This window comes from Eurypyga helias, unplaced genomic scaffold (genome assembly GCF_000690775.1).
Source record: "Eurypyga helias isolate BGI_N326 unplaced genomic scaffold, ASM69077v1 scaffold26340, whole genome shotgun sequence".
Taxonomy (NCBI): domain Eukaryota; kingdom Metazoa; phylum Chordata; class Aves; order Eurypygiformes; family Eurypygidae; genus Eurypyga; species Eurypyga helias.
Window position 1 is genome coordinate 1 of NW_010226701.1, and position 10,448 is coordinate 10,448.

The 10,448-nt window shown below is 39.6% G+C and overlaps 1 protein-coding gene across 1 annotated transcript; it reads right to left on the reverse strand.

Annotated features, from left to right (window-relative positions):
- Window positions 1-1,500: 1,500 nt before the first annotated feature.
- On the reverse strand, window positions 1,501-6,132 carry TMEM38B (transmembrane protein 38B). The gene is made up of 3 exons (XM_010154140.1): window positions 5,978-6,132; window positions 2,653-2,837; window positions 1,501-1,589 (listed from the first exon to the last, which is right to left on the reverse strand). The coding sequence occupies exons 1-3, from the start codon at window positions 6,082-6,084 to the stop codon at window positions 1,501-1,503; spliced, it is 381 nt and encodes a 126-aa protein (XP_010152442.1). The 5' UTR covers window positions 6,085-6,132.
- Between the last annotated feature and the right edge of the window lie 4,316 nt (window positions 6,133-10,448).

Sequence of the window (10,448 nt, forward strand, 5' to 3'; positions counted from 1 at the left end):
TCTATGATTCTATGATTCTATATTACCAAGTTTTACCAACACAGCTGTGTTGATGAGTCACGCAATAATTTACATCTTCTAGCTATCTTTATTGTGGTGGTAAACCCCTTGCTAGGTATGTCATCAGAAAACAAGAGAACTTTGCTCAGCTATCTAAAGCTAGATGAACAGAGAGCACTAATATAGTAGGAGAAAAAATGCGTGCCTTTCTTAATCTGCATCTATATGTGACATACAGATGACACTGCTGTCACATCCAGTGTAGGCAACTTTTTCACTGTCTTTTCTATAACTGTCTTCTCTGTAACTCACTGTTTTTCTGTAATTCAAGAGACCTACTGCACCAAATTCCTAATTAGGAAGTAAAAAAAAACTCCATGCATACAGACATCTCATCTACTCACAGAAACTTTTATCTGTTTAACTTTGTAATTTATTGCTATTTCATTTATTAAGCTTTATATATTAAACAATTAAAAGAATTATTAAAATATTTTTTTAAAATATTTGAGCCACATTTACCATGGAAAAGGAGAATACATGCAAGGATTACCACAGTCAGTAAGCATTGCACATTAAGTGTTGCACCTCTAAGTGCACTGTTACTTGGGTTTACAGTGCTATTATTGACAGTGACATCTTCCTTCTGGAAGTTTGTTTCAAGACTGCAGCCACTCAGACACTGACTGAGGGAGATAAATTCAAAATACCTGGAATTTCAGAAAAAGCCAACAACTAACATATGCTGCAAAAAGTTGAAATACTTCCAAAGGAAAGGCTTCAAATTTATCTTCTGTTATTTTCAGTTGCTACCAGTAGCTGCAGAAAAGTAAGATAACTTTAAAACTAAATAAATATTATTTCTAAAGACCTGAGAATAACATGGGGAAGATCAAATGAATTTTAGGAAATTTTCACATTGAGCTTATCTTGACTTACAACATTAAGTTGTACGGAGCCATGTAATATTCCATTCTCTGCTTCTGCAAGAGAGGTAACATTTCTTATCTTGCAGTACATTTTTGCTACATTGAAGAACCAATTTGCACCTTTTCAAATAATTGATATGTATGGAGGAAAACAGAACTGGCAGAGCAAGTAAGAGGGACAATGCTCAAAGGAAGCCATCTTAGTGTTGCTCAGAACAGGCACCAAAAATGCAGACTTCAGTTGTATACTTCTGGTACCACTGTCCTTTCATTTTGTAGAGAAGACTATGTCCCTGTAAGAAAAATTGACTAAATACTGTTTTCCAGCAACTTCCTACTGACTCAATACTGCTTTCTGCCAAATAATTTTTGTTGACTCATTTTCCCATTTGGTGTTCTTGTGCTGTGAACCTAAAATGATTAAAAACAACCTTCCACAAGATACACACCAAAGCACTGATTACCAACATTTGCCACTGACTTTTTTTTGAAATGCACTAAAACTCTTCATCAACACAAGAAGTTAGCAAAACAACAGTTAGTACATTGCAGTCCTAAAAAAAACCACTTACTAGGACATCTTCAGTAGTTCATTGGTTTCAGGTTTCCACACTCCTCTCACCAACTGCTCAAAGTTGGACATCAGGCCACCACCAGCTCCTGAAATTGCAGAGATTTACGATAAATCCCCACTGATTGCTACCACTACTGTGCAACTTATTATTGCTCCCAGCAAAAATTGTTGCACCAGGTGCCAAATGTGGCACCCAAAGCTCAGACTTAACAGAGACTAACCCAATCTTTTACACATGCACGGCTCGAGCAACCAACATGAAACCTCAGAGGTTTAGCTACTTAGCAAGAAACTCAGGTTCACCTTTATGTGACAGTGAATCATCGCTGCAAAAAAACCACCTGAATTGCCAAAGTAATTCTCCAGAGAGGCTTGTATCATTCCTTTGTCTGTCCTGTCAAGTAAGTACAGGGTATCTTTATAAAATATGAGGACCTTCTGTGAGAAAAGGTGGATATGTGAAGTTACATTAAAAGAAGGAAAGAGGTGAGGAGGTGATAGACACTCTGGCCAATGAGACTAATCAGTATCATAACCTGGGAAAAGAATATGTTAGACAATCACACTAACACATGTTGTTTCCCAAAGCAGAACAGAATCAAACAAACAGAAATAAGAGCTGTACTACTACTTCCTGAAGGGGTTCTAACATTGTGACTTCAAATGCTGGGAAGGTAGATTCCAGGGTCATATTCCAAACAGCAGGCAGGCAAGAAGGTTCATTCCTGTGTTTAAAATCAGCTCATGGTTGCAACCCAAAATGCTAAGAAAGTAAGTTCTCTTCTTCAGCCTCATGCAAGGCTTGCAAGGAAAAAAGCTGAGGAAATATGTTGTTGGAAAATTTAGTAACAGCACTCAAGCTACAGAGGAGATCTATTTCTTTATTGCCACCAACTGCCCATCCTGTAAGTCCTCACAAGACCTTCAGAAGGGTTAAGATGAACTTCCCTCAAAGTCATTCAATGTTACTCTTAATCCAGGCAGAAAAACTGCTATACAGGCTTTTCCCTTGAGGAGATAACAGACTGTATTAGGACTATCATATCCAGCACAGCAAGGAATGATTCTACAATTATGGTGAAGGGCTAGCCATTTAAATACCACTCTAAAACATCACAGTACATCAGAACAAGATGTTATGCACGTTACCTCTGGCCCAGCCCACAGCTACCATGACAAGCCAGGCATCTTTGAAGTGACTGTCAGCATATGCAACGCCAGCCATTATCTTCCAAGTCCTAGCCACTTCCTTCATTCCTGCAACAAGAAGCCGAAGAGGCAGAAAGGCAAAGCACTGGTAGAATATGTCTTGTGGGCAGTAAAACACAAAATACCTGAAAATAATGAGAAAAAAACATTAGAAGCATAGAATCATTTAGGTTGGAAAAGAACACTAAGATCATCAAGTCCAATCAATAACCTAGCACTGCCAAATCCACCACTAAACCCTGTCTCTAACTGTCTCATCTACCCATCTTTTAAATACCTGCAGGGATGCTGACTCAACCACCTCCCTGGGCAGCCCATTCCAATGCCTGATAACCCTTTCAGTGAAGAACTTTTTCCTAATATCTGATCTAAACCTCCCCTGGTACAACTTGATAAGGCCTCCCCTGAGCCTCCTCTTCTCCAGGCCACCCAACCCCAATTCCTTCAGCTGGTCTTCACAGCACTTGTCCTCTAGACCTTTGACCCTTTTTTGGATGTGCTTCAGCACCTCATATCATTAGCAGCATTCAAATGTTTTTGCTAAGGAATTCACTTTCTATTAAAGGTATTTCTTTAAATACCTTTAAAGGTATTTTTGGAATATGACTAGCAAAGCATGATATAGCACTGATAACACTGCCTTGTGTTGTAGATATATTGGAACAAATCTGAAATGCTTTTGAGCGTGCTTGAGCTCTTGCACTTAAGGCATCAAACTTTATTTGAAATTGTTCTTACTGCCTCACTGACCCAGAGAAGAGTCCACTGAAGTACGTAAGAAACAGCTTTAAATTTTACTACCTGTTCTACAGCTTACATATAATGTTTTTGTAATTCAAATTATTAATTTAATATCTGTCTGTCTGACTTTATGTGGTTTGGAATTCTGTGGGTTGTTTTCTGACTGGTGGTGGTTTTTTTTTTCTTTTGTCTTTTTTTATAACATTATAACACAGTGATAAATTACATTCTGACACTATTCTTTTACACTGATAGGTACATGGAATTATGCAACTTCATCAAGAATGCCTCCACATGCCAGACGAAATGCATAGCTATTTTCAAGATTATTTCACATCTTAGTAACCACCAATTCTAGCTTTTCCAGCTTGCCAACTACAAGCACATATCTTTTTCCAAAGTGTTGAAAGCACACTACTCAAAATTTAATATTTTTTATCAACTTGCTTTTAAAAGAGAGTAAGGATGGCTAAGAACAAAATCTTAAACTGACAGAAAATTTTAAAATGTTAGATTATGTGGTGTTTTATTTTATTTCTTCAGTCATAAAATTCAGTTCTTACAGAGACATTCCAGGTCTCAAAAAATGGAAAAAAGTAATAAAGACTAATTATTAATTATTAAAAAACAATTATGGTTAGAGATTTCAGAGCAGAACATCACTCACACGGGTCTCTTTTGTTGTTTCATTCAGCCTGCCCCTCCAATGCTTACCCTTTACAGCAGAATGCAAGGAAGCTTAGAAAAGCAAAGTTTAGCTGAAGTCCTGTCATAGTTATAGATTTGCTTTTGCTGGAGTGGATATAGTACCTTGCCACCACAAACTTCTAAAGTGTTCAAGACCTCTCAGAAATTGCTATTGCATTGCTGTTGCATGAAAGTTATGGGAATATACCTTAATAGCTAAGTCCTCGTCCACCATTTTTAGCTCTATTTATATGCCTTCCATTTTCTCTTATTGTAAATTCCACTGCTTCTGTATGCAACCAAGCTTCAGTTGATATGAATTCAAAGAGGTACACACAGCGTGTATGTTAACGGTTACTCAAATAGCTACATTGGCCATGTACTCAACAAACTACACTATCCACAATTAATTTACAATTGCAGAATGTGGTCTTAGACACGGAGGAACCGGTAACCGGATTGGGCCTTGCATGGCAACTCCACCACGGCATTTCTGCCTGCAATTCCTGCTAGCAACAGCTGCTGACCGTAGGTGTCGCTGTCCTACGGACAGGAGTGTTTCATAAGCGCGCAGCACAACCGCTTGTTTTCCAGTTCGATGCGTGGCTAGGGGAATTTCGTTTCACGTGATTAAAGACCGAGAATTAAAGTCATTATACTCATTAAGAGAGACCTCTTGAAAACTAGAAGCTTAAAAGATTTCATAACATTCACAGGTCCTCATTAAACCTCTTTATTTGTCCAGAGCAAATCACGTTAAAGTTCAACAGAAATCATGTTCTGTTTACATTTACTACTAACTTCTGTCATTTGTTAAAACAAGCAGTCGTGTTACCTGCATCAGACTAATATGAACTATATACAGATTCTATAAGTTTTGTTAGTACTGCACTATTTATTGCACATCATTCATTTCATTGATTTGCCTAAATGAAATCTGTCCACATCTTCCACTGCAACATGAAGGCCAGAGGACTAATAGATAGATACACACAGATAGACAGAAACACGGTAATTTCAATGAATTTGCAATAATAAAAGCCGAGGGGCTACAATGAGCAGATACTAAAGGACTTGAATAACACTCTTCTAAGAGAGGAACTGAGACTTTTAAATGCAAAACCCACTGCTCCTAACAGATTATAATTTTTAAAGTTTGAGGGTGTCTTCAAAAATCGATTTCCGTGACAAACGAACTCCACTGGAAGGCCACATTTATATGAAAATAATTGCAGTGGGTTTATTCATTCCAAAGCAGGACAAATTGCTGCCTCATTCACTTGCCTGACTTTCCATTCAGTTCTTTACTGTGTTTTACTACAACATCCATCCATCTGGGAAAGGGCAAAGTAAAGGGAAAAAAATATGTCAGGAAGCAGAAACTAGAGAAGAGGAAAGATTAGTGTCCTAGATGTTCAATTACAGAAAAGTTCAAAATTTTTACATCAGTCAGGTTGTTGTCTTCAAGAGCTACTGCTGAAAAACTAGACTACATTTATGACTCCCCAACATGCAGAAAAGCAGTAACTGATGTCCACTTTATTCCAAAAATAAAATTTTCAGCTGCATGACCAGGAATAGTCTAGTCTAGTGACTGAGCATTTCATTATACAACAAGAGTTGCTCTCTTAGGAGCATTTTATTCCTATAGAAAAGTATCATAACAGCTATTTCACTGCAGTGACTTTTGGGATGAAGAAATAGTATCCAAATCTGTAACACTTTTAAGTTAAGCTTTTGATTTACATGGATGTTTCATGATACAATCTCAGTTTACAAAAAAGTGTAGCTTACTCAGAACCAACACTACTCATCTAACCCAATCGTGGCTGCTTACCAGACTGAAGATGCCAGTAGAGTGTTTGTGCCCTTTGCCAGAAATGCTATGGGAGGTTCTGCAAGCATCAATGAAGACAAAACTGAACCACCAAAGCAATAAAGCATAGCAGCAAACCAGCATGCAATCGGACTTCGGACCGACACTTCCACAGCTCCTGAAACAAAGAGAAAAGATGCATAAAAATAAATAAACAATGGAGAATCACATCACATCGCATTTTATAAGTCAGTAATTTCCAAGTCATACAGTCCCACACTGTTCCTTTAGACAATGAAAAATCCTGCAGAAATCTGTAGGCTTTCACAGGAAAGGTCTTCAGAAATGCAAAATTCAGAGTACCCTGGCTTAAGCATATGCCATCTAAATAAAAGACTGACATCGTATTCTCTGAACAACATTTGGGGCTTGGTTTAGTATAATTGCTGCGCTACCAAGATAAAGCTTCTGGAGAATGGATAAGAGGTATCATTGTAAATATATGGCACAGATATACAGTTGCTTTCAAATTTGTATTAAAAATACACCAGTGGCCTTGCTGACCTAGACAGGATCGGTGTTGGTAACTTTCAGGGGGTTATTCTACAAAAACCATTTCTATTTTTGAGTGTTCATGAATTCAAGGTCACTATCATTCTTTTCCCTCATAACACCCTGCTAACTGTGTTTGCTGACCAAAATGAAAGCAGTATCCCAATCAACTCTTAAATAGTTTCACCTGCAATCATGAACAGAGAAGAAATGCTACCTGAAGCCATAATAATAAATGTTGTTTTCCTTATTATTATGAAATGTTCAGTTTCATCTATTTTTCTATTTTGTTATCTTTAAAATGAATTAACCCTTTTAAATTGCAACAGAACTATGCCAAAAGAACATTCAAATCAAAAGATAATGCTGGAGGTTTCAGGGGGAAACAATACTTAAATCCAGAAATACCCTCCAGAAGTTGTTTTGGCTATTTTCTTCCACTTCAGAAGTCCAATGTTGACAAAGCTTGCCCTTTACACAGGTGCAGAGCTCTGTTTGCCTGAACTAGGTTACTTTTCTGTAGCCCAAAGGCTGAAGTTCACAAAAGTAAAGATGAAATATTGTGTCTGCCCCAAAATGAAATTGGGCATGTTCACATTCCACAGGAGAAGCTTTTGGTGTTTCAGGCCCTCCTGTGGAAAAAGAAGCTTCTTCCTCAAGATGAGAAGCTCAAATGTATCAAAGAGAATACAGCACTCTCAATATCATCCACTTTAAACAACAGCATTAACAAGATTATTCCAGTTTTAGTGCTGGTACAGCTATCACGTATTCCAGCACTATCTAAATTCCCATGTAACAGCGAATTTATAAAAATGAGCACTCCTAAGTATTACAGAATGTCTGAGTATAAAATACATTTTTTTAACTATTGCATGATTTATTTTCCAGACTGCAATCGCTGGTGTTGCGAGTTACGCTCAACTTTGTTATTGCACATTAACACTTCTCCAAAGTAGCTATGAATTAATGTTCACATGCATAAAATTAACAGTAGAAAATTCTAAAATCTGCTAATGTGACTTGACAGCAAAAATGAAAATATAAAGCGGTCCTTTTACATCCAGACCCCATATAACTGAACGGAGACCTATTTTCACCAACATATTTGAAAAGGGTAAGACACGTGCAGCATATTAACGTGTCTCTGACCAGACCACACAATTTCGATACCACGAGCCACTTGAGGTTACCCAGTTATTTCCCTGTGATACATAGCTACCATTTAAGTTTCCAAAAAGAATACATAGTAATGCCTGCAGATTATTAATCAATTATAATACATCCATCCTGGGTGGTTAATAACTGCTATTCCAGCTATGATTTAACATTCAGTTCATACTTCTTGCATGTCAGCAACAGATCAGCATGCTGCCACCTGAATTACAGTTATTAACTCAAAGTATTAGAAGATCTTCAAGAGCTCTAAACTTTCCAGCTATTAAGCCAAGAAGAAAAAAAAATACTGTCACTGACAGATCTGACCAGAATTCTGACAGCACTTATATTGTCCGGAAGTGCTTTTTCACAAAAGCTATGCTGATGTTAGCGAAGTGGAGAGAGTCTTTTCATCCTGTTGTTAAATCTGTATCCATTCCAAATGAAAGTTTCAAGGTAGCGGATGATACTGCCAAATACCTTTAGACAGAAAGCCCCTTTATGAATGGAACAGTTATACTGAACACTGCCACAAGTCAGCACCCAGAAACAACTCACAGTAGTAACAATTTTGTGAAGATGCTAGCATACGTAAGCTTTTTTTAGTAAGTCTTCACACTTGCTAAGTGCACTTACACAGCAGAAATAAAAATTCACCTTGACACACTTAGGAAGAAACCAAAAAACAGTTCTCACTAAACAAACAGTGCAGAGCCTTAAAAATCTGAAGCAAGCAGAAGCTCCTCAATCTGCACTATAATCCTGAAAGCCAGCTTAGTTTCCTACATCATTATTATCTGTGATGAAGTTCCTGTCACTGTGCAGGTACTCCACAAGGAGTTATTCTAAACATTAAAATAAGGCTAGTCCCTAAATTTGTGACAGCTAAAGACTAGGTTTGGGGTTAACAACTGTAGTACAAAAGATTTTCTAGATAAGAGTATGTAGAGATTGAAGTGTCATTATGTACACATACACAATTCAGAACCCTGTTACCGGGAATGAATATTTTTCCTAATTTAATTTTACTAATTTACTGGCTTGATGGTCACACTCAGAGAGTTGCAGTCAACACTCCATGTCTGAGTGGAGACCAGTGATGAGCAGCGTTCCTCAGGGGTTGGTATTCGGACCAGCACTGTTCAACACATTTGTCAGCGACATGGACAGTGGAATCAAGTGCACCCTCAGCAAGTTTGCTGATGACACCAAGCTGTGTGGTGTGGTTTACACACTGGAGGGAAGGGATGCCATCCAGAGGGACCTGGACAGGCTGGAGAGGTGGGCCACTGCCAACCTCATGGAGTTCAACAAAGCCAAGTGCAAGGTCCTGCACCTGGGTCAGGGCAATCCCAAGCACAAGTACAGGCTGGGTGGAGAATGCATAGGAAGCAGCCCTGAGGGAAAGGACTTGGGGGTACTGGTGGATGAAAAGATAAGCCAGCAGTATGCGCTGTCAGCCCAGAAAGCCAACCATATCCTGCCTGGGCTGTATCCAGAGAAGCATGGCCAGCAGGTCGAGGGAGGGGATTCTGCCCCTGTACTCTGCTCTTGTGACACCCCACCTGGAGTACTGCGTCCAGCTCTGAAACTCTCAACATTATGAGGACACAGACCTGTTGGAGTGAGTCCAGAGGAGGCAACGAAGGTATCTGAGGGATGGAGCACCTCTCCTATGAAGAAAGGCTGAGAGTTGGACTTTTTCATCCTGGAGAACAGAAGGCTCCGGGGAGACCTTATAGCACCTTCCAGTACCTGAAGGGGCCCACAAGAAAGCTGGAGGGATTTTACAGGAACCTGTAGCGATAGGACAAGCATGGCTTTAAGCTGAAAGAGGGTAGTTTTAGATTAGATAAAAGGAAGAAATTCTTCCTGGAGAGGGTGGTGAGGCACTGGAACAGGTTGTCCAGAGAAGCTGTGGATGGCCCATCCCTGGAATTCTTCAAGGTCAGGCTGGACAAGCCTTTGAGCAACCTGGTCTAGTGGAAGGTGTCCCTGCCCGTGGCAGGGGGGTTGGAAATAGATGATCTTTAAGGTCCCTTCCAACCTAAACCATTCTGTGATTCTATACTATCTATGCGTACAATGTGAAACGTCACCAACTAGCACACAACCTGCCTGCTAGATTCCCAGGCTGTTTCCTATCAGTCAGAACTGCCTTAACAGCCTCCTGCATAATCAGTGTGAAGGATACGAGCCCATGAGCTGAGCAGCTCTGCTCTCACCTCTCAGATGTAATACCTGACAGCAAGTTCTTGGCCTGCAATCCGAATTCCTTCTCTGCACAGGATCATAGAATGGTTTGGGTTGGAAGGGACCTTTAAAGATCATTTAGTTCAACCATAAACCTAATTTCAGGGTAGGTCAATCCTTTTATTCTTGGGAATTTTTATATCTTTAAGCTGCAAAAGGGCATGCAATAAAACTCCTGTCTGATTTCACTAGTGCCTGTGTTCTGAGAAGGCAAGGAAAAGGTCAGCTGGGCACATGGTATGTGGTTTGTGCAGCCCATCGGACATTATTTATTGCCAGACAGACTAATGAAGACTGCAGACAATTATTTGTATGGTTATGGATAGCAAAAAACATCTGGATGTTGACGGAAGAGCAGGCGGCACGGGCAGAGCAGGGAGAGGCACCCTGCTGCCAGCAGATCACCCCCCACCCGGCAGTACCCGGCTGCAGATCTGTGCAACGCTTTGGTGTAAAACCCAAAACTCTTGCTTGCAGGGTTGTCGTTTCAGAGGGCACTAGGAGCACTGACAAACCTCCAGCCGCACCC

Coding starts and splice junctions, on each gene's coding strand:
- TMEM38B (XM_010154140.1), bottom strand. CDS start 6,084: ATGCTTTATTGCTTTGGTGGTTCAGTTTTGTCTTCATTGATGCTTGCA. Junction 2,838..5,977: donor CTACTGGCATCTTCAGTCTG/GTAAGCAGCCAC, acceptor CATTATTTTCAG/GTATTTTGTGTTTTACTGCC. Junction 1,590..2,652: donor AGCTGTGGGCTGGGCCAGAG/GTAACGTGCATA, acceptor CTGCAATTTCAG/GAGCTGGTGGTGGCCTGATG.